General features: G+C 44.4%; 2 protein-coding genes across 2 annotated transcripts in view; one reads left to right on the forward strand and one right to left on the reverse strand.

Annotated features, from left to right (window-relative positions):
- Positions 1 to 14,170, forward strand: part of NAV3 (neuron navigator 3) — a 576,609-nt gene that overhangs the window by 89,952 nt on the left and 472,487 nt on the right. The window lies entirely within an intron of this gene.
- Positions 1,602 to 9,353, reverse strand: LOC131202547 (uncharacterized). Its single transcript, XM_058191652.1, has 2 exons — positions 7,703 to 9,353; positions 1,602 to 7,329 (listed from the first exon to the last, which is right to left on the reverse strand). Exons 1-2 carry the CDS (start codon positions 9,351 to 9,353, stop codon positions 3,860 to 3,862), a joined length of 5,121 nt encoding a protein of 1,706 aa, XP_058047635.1. The 3' UTR covers positions 1,602 to 3,859.

The following is a 14,170-nucleotide window of genomic DNA, read 5'->3' on the forward strand; positions in this document are numbered from 1 at the left end:
CTCCCTTACTGATCCTGAACCAATCTGTGTTGCCATAGAGTGTTCTTACTCTGTGTTGCCTTCTAATTAGTGTACAGTAATCTGATAAGTCTGATCAGGTGGGTTGGGATACCAAGATTATGCAAAGTTGTTTATAGTTTATTGTTTTCTACACGGTCAAAACTGTCTACACATACTGTATATAGATCCTTTTGATAAGCATGTGCCTTTTCCATAATCCATCTAATATTGACAATGGGATCTGAAGTCCTGTGCCCCTTTCTAAAGCCAGCTTGTACATCAGGTAACTCTTGATTGATGACATTCTACAGCCTCTTTTTAATGATTGGTCAACCTATTCTCCAAAGCACCTGAAGGCAGAACAAGAAGCAATGGATGGATGGTTGTTGAGGACGGTCTTTTTAGACCGCCAGCCCTGGATTGCGTAGAGCCACTAAGACAGCGAAAATCAGCTGTCTAGCGGCTTGGGAACCTTTCCCTTGGGCGAAGAGGGAAAGGTGAGCGATCGGGTGGAGGTAGAGCTCCCCCCAAAGCCCCAGGAATGATCCTGGAGGCTTGAAGGGAAGAGCTCCCTTGATAGCCCGAAGAGCTCTGGATCCAGGACGCCTCTGTCTTTTTTTTGGCAGAGCAAAACACCACGTCCACATCTGCGATCAATAATGAGTTTAAATGGATTTTTGACTTAACCAGACAGAGCAATGTCAGGAGGCAAGGTGGATGTAAGTACCAGACATCAACCCCCTGTGTGGATTTTGTTTGAGAAGAAAGGAAATGGCGTCTGAAAGACAAGGTGGTGCTTATTAACATTGTTACCATTTGTAACTTTGCTTAAACTTGCTGGATTATACGTTTATATGAAGAAACTATAAAGTGAAAGCCCGAAGGATTATACAACCAACCTAATTTATCTTAAATACTGTATTTATGGAAAGATTTTGACTTTGTTTCAAATTATAAAATTAAAGTAAGATGGCTTCTGTACAAATAGCCTGCTGTTTTCAAGGAAGTCGGAGTGCCATTAGTTCAACTATATGAATTACAAGAGGAGTTGAAGGAATTTCTGAAGGCTCAAATTTCTGTTTGGGATAAAAAAATTAAAGAAATTGAGGAGAAAATATTGAAAATTAAAGACTTTGTTGCAGCTGAGGATGAAGAGATACGAGAAGAAGTGCTGGCAGCATTTAAGACTTTGGTTCAATACACAAAACAATTGGGTGAAAAAGTGGATCAAGTTAATTCGAATTTAAAAAGCAAAATAGAGGAGTTTCAGACCAAGGTAAAGAATATAAAGCAGTTGGATGACAGAGTTGAAGAAATTAATCAAATTAATTTGGACTTAAAAAAATAAAATAGAGGTGCTCCAGATTAAGGTGGAGAGAGCAGAAGAAGAGAGGGTTCTACTGCAATACAGAGTTATGGAATTTGCATTGAGAGTAAGAGGTTTTGTAGCAGCAAAGTCCAAGTGTCCAGTCACTGCCACATGTTACCAATAGAAAGACTCGAGACCAGGAAGGTGAGAGAAACAGACTTTAATGATGCATCAGAGCCCAGTGCGTTCAACCAGCAAAATCTGGACTGCCCGGGATACGCCCGGGCAGGTGTTCTTATAGACCTTAATTCAAAAAGCAGAAGTAACTATGGAAAATTACAGAAAATACAGTTTCATGTCAAACAATACATTGCGTGTAGCAAAAAGCACCTAATATCCTAACATGGTAACGGTTGAGCAAATATCATACACCACCCACATGGCTTCCTGTTATGTTCCATTTCTTGTAAGTTTCAGAAATGTTCCGGTACAGCTGGTACCTTTAGTTCCTCTTTTATATTGAGGTTACAAAGCGGCTAATCATAAGGTATATAAAATATAAGGCAATTGAATATCAAGAGATAGGTAAAAAGTACAGGTAACCTATTAAAGGGAGAACAACTTATGGATTTAGGGATCACTCGGCCATTCCCGTCTCATTCCCCCCTTTTGAAGATTCAATTAGACCAATCACGTGAAACTTCAACATAGGGAGAGTCACTTTCCACATCCCAAGCATACAACACAGTAGTTGAGGGGGGGCGTTTCTTCAGTCTGAACCGGGGCCTGAACAGAGATAAGAGACCTGGGATACACTGTATGCAGCAACAGCAACCCACCAAAGCAATGATGATAGAAAAAGCAATGGGTATAATACGCTTCACCCACCCAAAATCAGGAAGCCAAGACCATAGCCAATCCCAAGGGGACTGTAATACAGTAGTATCAATAGGGTTCTCAGCAACCACAGTTTCCATGTGGTGCACAGTAGCGGAAATATTAACCTTGTAGTCCGTGATGTACACACAGCAATGAGAATGAATCAAAGCACAGACTCCCCCCTTTGCAGCTAAAATAATATCCAAAGCATACCTGTTCTGCAAAACAACTTCCCTGATTTGTGCAATTTCCACATTAATCATTTTCAAAGCCTTGATAGTATCATTAAACAAAACAGTAGTCCAATTTGACAAAGCATGTAGATCCCTGTAATTCATGGCCACCCCCAAAGGGGGAAGAGCAGCTCGGGAAAGTTGGGTTTCAAGATAGTAATTAATGGGCTGTTGAACATCTGTATCTCTACGATTCCTTAGCCGGCCCTTTGGACGGCTGTCAGATATTATAACAGACGGGGCAACATGTCCTAGAGTACAACGACCAGACCACCATGGCGGGATACGTTGGTATGCCCTCCTCCCACACAACATCCAAAAATCACCTATTATATTTATTGTGTGATTCTGCTCCGCAGTGACCTGTCGGACCATGGCCCTTATAATATTACAAAGGGGAAAGGAAGTCCGGACTTTAGCCAACTCCCGGGATGTTTGGTAGTTCGGACAGCCTATACTTATTGAGCAGCCACCAGTTAGCTGGTTGGTGCAGGCAAACTCAGTAAAGTTATGGAGGTATTCAGTGTATGTGCCATTGAGATAGGTGTTGTTTCTATACATAATGGGAGTCAGTACAAATGTGGTCCTACAGTTGGGGTATTTTCCCACCGCCAGCGAAGCAGTCCCGGTAGTATTAGTAAATTCCCAACAGAATGCTGCCTCCTCTTGGATTCTGCTGGCAACAGCCAGAACGGGAGCTGGCACATCATCACTTTGCAAAATGCCTGCTCTACCCCGATACCACTTCCAATTGTTCTGGAGCCAGATGGTTTTATTAAATGGAATGGCATGTATTATAAGTCCTCCTTTTGCATGTGGAGGAACATGCATACAAATCCAACAATCCGTCTTGTTCACTATACGGGATATATTTTGTACGTCCAAAAAATAAGAATTACGGTCCCAAGCAAGGGTCAAGGGTGATGACACAGCGGACACCGAGGAGGTGAAACTTACTGAACGCGCCCTCCGTGGGGACCGTCTCGGAGTCCAAGGGATGTCAAGCACATGGCACATAACGGTAGAATTGTAACCATCCCAAGAATCCCAGAGGGTCCCATTCAAGGGCAGCCTACAACGCCAAAACCGCCGCCCCTTGTGTTCACACGGGGAGAGGCCTTCCTCCATTTGGCAGTCTGGGATCCGCATTTGACTATATGTAAAGTGAATAGAATTAGGGAGATACAGAAAACATTGGGAGCAAGGAGGAAAGGGCCCATGGCCATCCACCGGGACCCCATTCCCCCCTGGCGAAAAGGAGTCATCCCAACCAGTAAGGTTGACCGGATCAGAAATAGGGGACAACCCCGGGTGCCGATCAAAATAGAAAACCTTAAAAAGATACATAGTATTAATAACAATGCATAAGAAAAGGAGTACTGTCATAAGCCATACAGAAGGCACAAGGTAACGCCTAATGCGTGCAGTGTCCCGTAATCTAGAAGCGGAGTCCATGTTTGTCACCGGAGCGAGCACCGGAACGAAGATTGTAGTGGCCCGTGCAAGTATCAGCTTCCGGAGTGATACCCACAGGGGAGATGTCAACTGCGGGGCGAAGACGAGCCGGGCGAGAGGGAGCCTTACGAAAAGCCAACTTCAAGGGATGTGCCGGATCAGCGGTGACGGACCAGGAACCAGGAGCAGCCAATTTCACGCGCGTCCAGTGGATCCACGACTTGACCTCAGCAACCTTAACAGCAAGGGGAGAAGACATGACAACAGTATACGGTCCTTTCCACTTAGGGGCCAAAGGCTCCTGCTTCCAATGTTTGACCCACACCTCTTGGCCAGGTTTAATATTATGAACTGGAGTGACAATAACATGGGGACGACAAGACAACACATACGTCTGCAAACGGCGGACCATGGCATTAAGGGCTTGCAATTGTTTCCATTTGAGAGTATCACCCAACTGAGGAGTCGTCAAATGAAGGCCTGTAGGAGCAACCAGATTCGGGATTCTGCCATATAAAAGTTCAAAAGGGGAAACATTGAGGGTCTTACGAGGTGCACAACGAACAGCAAGAAGGGCCATGTTGAGGGCATCCGGCCACTTAAGATGAGTCTCTTGACAAATTTTAGCTACCTTATCCTTAATGGTTCGATTAAACCTTTCAACAAAGCCTCCAGAAGACGGATGGAAGCTACAGTGCAATCTCCAGTTGATACCTAACATACGAGAAATCTTCTGAGTTGCCTGGTGAATAAATTCAGGGCCATTATCAGATGAGATGCGTGTTGGAAGGCCATAACGTGGAATTACAACTTGAAGTAAGGCCTTCGTAACCTCAGCCGCCTTTTTCGTTCTAGTGGGAATAGCCTCAGGCCAGCCGGTATAGGTACAAACAATAACTAACATAGCAGTATAAGACCCTGATCGTGGCATGTCTGTAAAGTCGATCATGAGGGACTCAAAGGGATAACAGCCCTTAGGTTGGTGGCCCTGGGGCAAAGAGGGTCCCTGCCGAGGATTGTTGGCGGCACAAGTAGAACACCGAAGAACCACATTAGTTGCCAAACTGTGGACCTTATCAATATACACCTCTCGGAGCAAGGCTTGTGCTAAGGCAGACTTCCCCAAATGTAGTTGTTGATGCAAGGAAGAAGCAACGTCCCACGCCAACTGTTGGGGAACAAAAACACGATCATCCGGCAGGATAAACCAACCGTCAACCAAGGAGGCCTCTAACGATTTAGCCTGAGTCACTTCCTCTGGAGTATACGACGGGGATGTCGTTGACGGAGGCGTCCACAAGGGACAAAGAGTCTGAGATAGCAAAAATGCAAGAGCAACAGAGCGGGCGGTGCGATCAGCCTTATTATTACCACAATCAATATCAGAAACCCCTTTCTGATGACCTCTACAATGCATTATTGCAACTTCTCGGGGAGCCCATACACTGTCCAGGAGCCGCAGAATGTGAGATCCATATTTTATATCCTTGCCACCTGCTGTTAACATTCCCCGCTCTTTATAAAGGGCCCCATGAACTTGGACAGTTAGAAAAGCATACTTAGAGTCCGTATAGATGTTGACCCGCAAATCATAGGACATTTCAAGGGCCCTCGTTAAGGCGTGTAGTTCAGCCAATTGGGCACTAGTGCCAGGGGGCAGTGGTTGAGCCTCCCAAACATCCTCCAGTGTCACGACGGCATATCCAGCCTTCCGAACACCATCATGAAGAAAACTGGAACCATCAGTGTAGAGCGTGTAGTCCGGATTAACAAGGGGCACATCTTTCAAGTCCGGGCGACTCGAGAAAGTCTCCTCAATCGTCTGCAGGCAATCATGGGACGCCTGCGAGTCAGGTTCCGGAAGCAGGGTGGCCGGATTCAATACATTAGAATGCACCAGGCGAATTGAAGGGTTATGAGTAAGCATAGCTTGATATTTTAACATTCGGGGGTTAGTAAGCCAAAGGTGTCCCTTATTGTCCAACACAGCACGTAAAGTATGTGGAGTATGAATTTCCAAGTCATGGCCAAAGGTCAACTTATTGGCCTCGTGCGTGAGAAGGGCTGCCCCCGCAACTGCCTTCAAACAGGTGGGCCATCCTTTCGCAACATTGTCCAACTGCTTAGACAGGTACGCGACGGGGCGAAACCATGTCCCCATCCTCTGCGTGAGCACACCAACTGCCATGTTTTGTTTTGTGTCGACAAAAAGTTGAAAAGGTTTCTCCAAGTCAGGCAAGGCGAGAGTAGGTGCTTGAGTTAAAGCGAGCTTCAAAGTGGTGAAACTTTGTTGTTCCCCTTTCTCCCACTTCAATGGTTCCTTATCCGCCCCTTTGGTGGCTTCATATAATGGTTTGGCCAGAATGGCGAAATTGGGAATCCAGATTCGACAGAAACCGGCTGCCCCCAAAAAACCCCGCAACTCCTTGCGATTCTTAGGAACTGGCAATTGACAAATAGCTTCCTTTCGCTCATGGGCCAAGGTGCGGCTGCCTTGCTGAATATCATAACCCAAATACCGGACCTTGGGTAAAACCAACTGGGCCTTCTTCTTGGAGGCCTTGTAACCCAAGTCTTGTAAAAGATGTAGTAAAATGGAAGTGTTCTCCCAGCAAACGTCTTCAGAAGTCCCAGTCACAAGGAGATCATCAACATATTGTAAGACAACATCAGGAGGAGGGATCTCCAAAGCCTCCAAATCCCGAGCAAGTGCAGCCCCAAACAGTGTGGGAGAATTCTTAAACCCCTGTGGTAAACGAGTCCAGGTATATTGTTGTTTCCGTCCGGTTATAGGGCTTTCCCATTCAAAGGCAAACAGGTGCTGAGATTGGTGGTGAATAGGTATTGTGAAGAAAGCGTCTTTTAAATCGATGACCGAAAACCAAGAAGCAGTAGGGGGTATTAGTCCCAAAAGAACATATGGGTTGGGCACGGTCGCGTGAATGGTAACAGTTGCGTCATTAACACGTCTCAAATCCTGCGCCATCCTAAAGTGGCCATCTCCTTTTGGGATTGGTAGAATGGGAGTGTTCCATGGTGAGTCTATTGGTATCAGAATGCCATAAGTAAGGTAAGTCTCAATAACTTTCTGAATGGACGCGACAATGTGTCTGGGATAGGCTCTTTGACGAATCCGGACTGGATTCCTTCGGGGAATTTCCTCAATCACAATAGGAGGATGGTGGCCAGCAAAACCTGGAGGATTATCTTCCGCCCACAGGTGGGGAACAGCAAAGTCCATCCACTTCCCACCCTGCGGGGCGTCCAAGGCCACCATCAATCTCCACACTTCCTCCCGGGGAATGTCCAGATTAACTTTGCCATATTTCAAATGCATTGGGCCATCTTCTGAAAAGGAGATTTGCGCCCGCAATTTACAAAGTAAGTCACGACCCAAAAGAGGCATAGGGCAGTCTGGCATATAAACAAATTGATGACTAATGGTGTGGCCCCCTGCAACACAATGAAGGGGCTGTAGAAAAGGTCTTTCAACTGCCTCGCCACTCACACCTTGGATATTGATAGAAGAAGTGGACGGCTGAGTCAAGGGTAGAGTTAAAACAGATCGAGTCGCACCAGTATCGACAAGGAAAGGGATCGTCTTGCCTCCAACTGTCAAGCGGACCACAGGTTCGGGGAGGCGCTCCAAACCCGGTCGGCCTCATTGCCACTCCTCCGCCTCGGCCAAACCGAGGAGGGGAGATCTCGGGAATAGGCCACGGCGACCTCGACCCCTTTGAGGACCTCTTGAACACCTCGCAATCCAGTAGGGGGACTCCAGGGCGGCTACTAGGACGGGCAAAATCTTCCTTATTGGGACATTCACCTTTCCAATGGCCTTCCTGTTTACATATGCCACATTGATTAGGCCCCAAAGTCCTTCCCGTCCCTCGGCCCCGGAGACCTCTGCCATCTCTGGGTCCACTCATCATGGCAGCCGCCAACAATTCAGCCTTCTTTTGCATCCTCTGGTCCTTCTTTTGTTCTTCACGAACTTCCCGATTAACAAAAACCTTTCTAGCGACCTCCATCAATTCACTCAGTGGCTTGCCCAATGCCCCTTCGAGTTTCTGGAGTTTTTTCCTAATATCTGGGGCGCTTTGTGAAATAAAGGCCATTGCTAACATTCTGGCATTTTCTGGCAGAATTGGATCAATGGGGGTATACATACGGTAAGAATCAATCAGACGGGAGTAAAAGGCTTCAGGACTCTCATTGGGTTCCTGTATAACCAAGGAAGGTTTTGACATATTTGTAGCCGGTTTCCCTCCCGCTCTTACTGCCTGAACAAATAGTCTCTGATATTCTTGTAATTCAGCCATGTGACGGTTGTCATACGGGTCCCACTTAGGGTCGGCAGACGGGAACCTTCGCTCAACCCAGTCCATGAGATTATAGGGAACTGGCACGTCCGGCTTTAAAATCTGAGTGGCAGCAACTCGGATCTTTTCTCTCTCCTCAGGATTAAACAAAGTCCCCATAAGTTGTTGCAAATCCATCCAGGATGGATTGTGAGTGTCAATGATTGTTTTGACAAGATCCGCCACTTCATTGGGTTTGTCACTATAAGGGCCATAGTGGAATTTCCAATTCAACAAATCCGAAGTGGAAAATGGGACATGTTGGAAGAGAGGAGTAGTTGCCACCTTATTTGGATCGTCCCTATCCACTAATAACTGATCCACTTGTCTCAAAGGAGCCGTGAAGGCAGAGGGCGACGGCGGGTCAGTCCTGGACCTAGTTCGTGTAGCCACCGGAGACTCTTCTCTTTCTGGAGAAGCCACTGTCGCCTCAGTCCCCTTTTCTTCCCCTTCCTCTGATCCCTCAAGTGGAGGCATATCTGGGTCATGTGTTAGGGTCAAGTCTTGGGATCCTTTAAAGGAACTCACAGGGGAACATAACATCCGTCTCTCTGCTCCATGGCCACTAGATGTCAGGGACCGGACAGTCACGACAGATCCAGTAACTTCCCTTCTGCCATAGGACAGGTGACTTGAGGGTGAAGACTTCAAACGCCTTCTTGGAAAAGTATCCAAACTATGAGGAGGCATATATGGTGGCGGATGTGGAAGTTCTTCAGGGGCACTTGGAAGGATTGGGGGAGTTGGCAGTCGTCTCTTAGTCTCTTTTTCAGACAGATTCCGGGACACCATCAGAAGGCATTGTTGATTTTTGCATTTCAAAAGCCAAGGGGGGGGTCTCCTCAGAAGATTGTACCAGACATCAATATAAGGAGCCTGGTCTGGATGGCCCTCAGTTGGATGAAACACCAATTGGTGGACCTTAAGGGCAATATTAGCATCTAAAGTGCCCTTGTCAGGCCAGCCGAGGTCAAAGGTCGGCCATTCTGCCTCACAAAAACGCCTCAACTCGCGCCTACTCCACTCAATGCCATAGTCCTGAGTCATATAACCTGCCTTAAAATTCTTGAGCATACATTGTAAAGGTGTCAAGGGAACACTTTCTCCACCTCCCATGATCCACCCAGGGTCCCAGACAGAATAACAAGGGGAAAGGGATGAGAGAAAGGTAAGGGGTCCTTTTCTCTCAGAAAAACACAAGGATGTCCTGTCCACACAAACTCATCCGACCCAAGGACCCGGACGATCACGGTCTCCTGTGGGAACTGCGGATGACACGCACACACACAAACACACACACCTAAAGACAAGCCACCCACCTTTTTCTACCACTACGTATTACCCTGGAAAGAGAGGGAGATCAGGCCTCTCTGTCCGCTCTACCTTCTGAGCACGGATAAATACACCAGTAACCCCAGATACTTGCCTTTTGGGGTTCCCACCACCACGTAACTAGTTGTTAACAGGGCCTGGTCTCTGCGCCTTCTCAACTGGTTCTTGGAGATGTCAGCCGCCGCTGCCGGAGTCACCCCGTCCCCAGGAAGTCCCTCGGATCAAGTGGTCCGTGCGCGCTTGGGAAGTTCCTCTTGACAAGATGAACCCCGACACCGGGGTGGACAGTCCAGAGGGTCCCAAGACCCCTCAGAGTCCTGCCGCGGTCGCCAGAAATGTAGCAGCAAAGTCCAAGTGTCCAGTCACTGCCACATGTTACCAATAGAAAGACTCGAGACCAGGAAGGTGAGAGAAACAGACTTTAATGATGCATCAGAGCCCAGTGCGTTCAACCAGCAAAATCTGGACTGCCCGGGATACGCCCGGGCAGGTGTTCTTATAGACCTTAATTCAAAAAGCAGAAGTAACTATGGAAAATTACAGAAAATACAGTTTCATGTCAAACAATACATTGCGTGTAGCAAAAAGCACCTAATATCCTAACATGGTAACGGTTGAGCAAATATCATACACCACCCACATGGCTTCCTGTTATGTTCCATTTCTTGTAAGTTTCAGCAATGTTCTGGTACAGCTGGTACCTTCAGTTCCTCTTTTATATTGAGGTTACAAAGCGGCTAATCATAAGGTATATAAAATATAAGGCAATTGAATACCAAGAGATAGGTAAAAAGTACAGGTAACCTATTAAAGAGAGAACAACTTATGGATTTAGGGATCACTCGGCCATTCCCGCCTCAGTTTGAAAGAAAATAAACGAGAGGACTCGAAAAAGATTTTTGCGGAGGCTTTTGCACAGCTGATCAGACAAAAATCAGTGGACTTTGAAATTCAAATTAAAAAAAATTACCGTGTTAATTCATGGGTTGCAAAGCAGAGACATTTGCCAAGAGATGTAGTAATTTATTTTACATCTAGGAACATTAGGAATGAAATTTCACAAGTTTTCACAAGATAAAATTCACAAGATAAAATTCAAATATTGGGACAAGAGGTATTGATACTGAAAGAAATTTCTCCTAAAATGTTAAGAAATAGAAAAGAATATGCTTTTTTGGGGGATCAGTTTAGAAATTTCCAGATACAGTATAGATGGAATGTACCAGATGGATTAACAGTAAACTATTAGGGAGGGAGATATTGTCTTAATACAGTTTTTAAAGCAAGAGAATTTTATACCAAAGTATTGAAGGTTGGAATTTTGTCATTGTTAGAAGTTAAGATGAAAGGAGAGGTGGGAATGCTTTAAAAAAAGGGGGAAAAGGAAGCAAAGCAAATACAACCTAAAATTGGGACTGTAAATTTGGGAGAAGAAACACAGAAAGCCGTAGGGAAGGATCAAAGTATGATTGTAACTACTAAACGTAAACAGCAAGGAGTAAAGAAGTAATATTTTCAAATGAAAAGACTTTCCTTTCATGGGATAGGGTAAATTATAAGCGATATTTCTGAATAGAAAAAGTAGAAAGAAGTTATGAATTGTATGATAAATGGGATGTAAATTGTTTAGAAAGTTATGGTATGGGGAATATGGGGAAGAATATGAGGTAAATGTTAAATTCATATAAGGAAAGATGATGTTTATTATTAAGTATGATGGAGATATAAATATGATGGATTATAAGGTATACTGAGGAATAATTTTTGATATTACAACATTGGAAGATGGGATATTGTTTATTACAGAAGATTGGACTTTAAATTTAATGGACTTAGATGAGAAGGTAGAATTATCACCATATTTGAAAGATTATTTTTGAAAGATATATATAATGGAGATTGAAATAACAAAATACTAAATAGCTTTTAAATGAATAAAGATAATTGTATTAGTATTAATATTTTCCTTTTTCTTCTTTTTTTATGGAAAAGGGGAGTTGAGGTTCAAAAAGAGGGATGGGAGTTTATGTTAATTAGCATATTTAGTTTATGATGGTTAGATACGATACCCTGTATTTGCTCTGGGAAGTTGGGGGGAGGGGGGAGAGGGGATGGGGGAAGGAGGGAAAAAAAGAAGCAGCAGCAATGGATGGAAACTAATCAAGGACAGAAGCAACCAAGAACTAAAGAGAAATTTCCTGACAGAACATATATTTAACAGAACCTTACTTGCATGAGAAATCAATGCAATTGTGCGATAGTTGGAGCAGTCTCTGGCATTGTCTTTCTTTACTAGTGGGATAAAACAGATCTTTTCCAGCCCTGAAGAAAACTAAAGTAACTAATTTTAAAGTAAAGTAAATAATGTAACTAAATATTTTAGTGATCTAAGAACAGACAGTTGATCCTGGGGAAGTAAAATGCTTTTTTATTTAAAAAAAAGCATATATTGTTAAAACAAGAGACTACCACGAGTCTGAAATAATTGGTCAGCACAAAAATAAATACTTTTTTAAAACGTTAGCTTTGGAAGCACAGTTTCAAGTTTCAGCTTGAAAAAAAGCTCTTCAAAATAATACTCTGAATTGAAGCATTTATTGTATATAATGGGAAATCTAAAATACACATAAAATTTTGAATTGGCAAAGGCACAAGCAAGAGATAAGTCAAATGTGCTTATATGTTGTATTTAGCTAAGTCATGAATCCTGTTTTCTCCACTGTACCTTACTACAAAATGCATTATGTTGGAGAAAACATTAAACTACTCCCGAGCCTTTGATTTAATAAATGATGTACCAAGATGATAAAAGTCTAAGGTGTCAGTAAGAGATCTCTGCAATTTAAGCTGTTGATGTTGGAAAAAATCTATATCAGCACAAACTCATTTTACTCCTTGTAGAGCATCTGACAATTAGGCTAGTTCACTAACCTAGGCAATAGAACTCTTTTTCCCTTAGAGACTTTCTGAATGGCAGTGTCAAAACCCCCACTAATGGTGGAGGGGATGGGACTAAGCCCTATAGAATTTGATTCCACAAACTAATGAAAGAAACTGTAAAACTCAGAGCAGAGCATTTAATATATGAATACTGAAAATTAGCATATTTTGAATATTGATGTTGATTAGAGATAATTGAATGATATGAATGGCTGAAGGGAACTATAGAAGGGTGGGAAGATTAAGGATAAGACTAAAAAAGAAGTAAAACAAGGTCTTGACTCCATCTGAAGCCATACAAACTGCTAAACAAAGGCTCACATGGTTGGTTACCAAGCTAAGCAGAAGTCAAGAAGCATTTGCCCTATTCTCCAAAGAATCATCCAAAGTGTCCTCCCAATTGGAGTGCAACAACACCTTATTAACAGAGCCACAACCAGCAGAAACTGAATAGTATGAATATATGTGAGAAAGAAGAATTTCATACACTTCATGTTAGTTTCTTTAGCCAATAGGTAAGGATTCTGTCCACGTCAAGTGCTATTCTCCTCTTCTTGTTTTTTTTTCCTTCTTCTTCTTGACTTCTTGTTCTCGATTTCTTGTTGTATGTCTGCTATCTTGATGCAAATGAGGTGAGGTGCGGGAGGGTGGAGCTGCCTCATATGGCCCGCACTGGCTTATCTCAGGATACCCCACAGCCAGGTTGCCCTGTAGCCCGATACCTGTCTCACCTTGTGGCCATGGCACTGGTGTATCACTCAGCCTCCTCTGTTGTGGCCATGAACAAGCAGAAGTGGGCCAGCAGCCCCATCTCATCTTGCTGGACAGGGCTGTTGGAGCTGCTACCGCGAGGTGAGACAGTTGTTTGGGCATAAATGGCCTGGCTGTGGGGGTCCTGAGATAAGCCAGTGCAGGGCATGCTCCAACCCCCTGTCTTGCATTGTGGCCATGGCACATTGCTCCTGCTCTGGTGTTGCGCCAGTGCCAGAGGAAGTGGGCCGGCAGCCACATGGGCTCCTGCTGCTCTTCCTGTGGGAAGAGAGAAGACACCTGCAACTGGCTGAAGGTGGAATATGGAGTCACCAGGGAGTTGGACTGATAATTGATTGGAGGTTGTGACTCAGGGGGAAGTTTCTAATTTATGCTTTTATTAGGTATAATTCCAGATCCGGTTCAGAGTCAGAATTACCAAGTCCATGCCAATTTAATGTGTTCCTAATAAATGGATTTGAAAAGGAAGATGCCTTGGACTTTATTTTTTGGGACATGTTACTTGGAGACTTGACACATGGCTATTGGTGTTGCCACTGTGAGGCAGTTGTCAGGGCATGGATGGCCTGGCTGCGGGGGCCCTGAGGTAAGCTGGTGTGCATGTGGAGCAGCTTCACCCCCCCGCCTCACTTTGCCTCACCTCACCTTGTGTCGGCACCATGAGCAAACAGATGGAATGGGTGGGCGACTAGCTGCTCAGGCTCAAGTAGTCGCTCAAGTAGGGCTTATTTTGTGGGTAGAGCTTATACTGGGCACACACAAAACATGAGGCTTATTTTCGGGATAAGTCTTATTTTCAGGGAAACATGATAGCTTTATATTTCAAACTTATGCATCTTGCTTAGAAGTAAAACATACAGTACCATGTTTACTTGTGTAGGTCAGCACAA

Source organism: Ahaetulla prasina, chromosome 7 (genome assembly GCF_028640845.1).
Source record: "Ahaetulla prasina isolate Xishuangbanna chromosome 7, ASM2864084v1, whole genome shotgun sequence".
Lineage (NCBI taxonomy): Eukaryota > Metazoa > Chordata > Lepidosauria > Squamata > Colubridae > Ahaetulla > Ahaetulla prasina.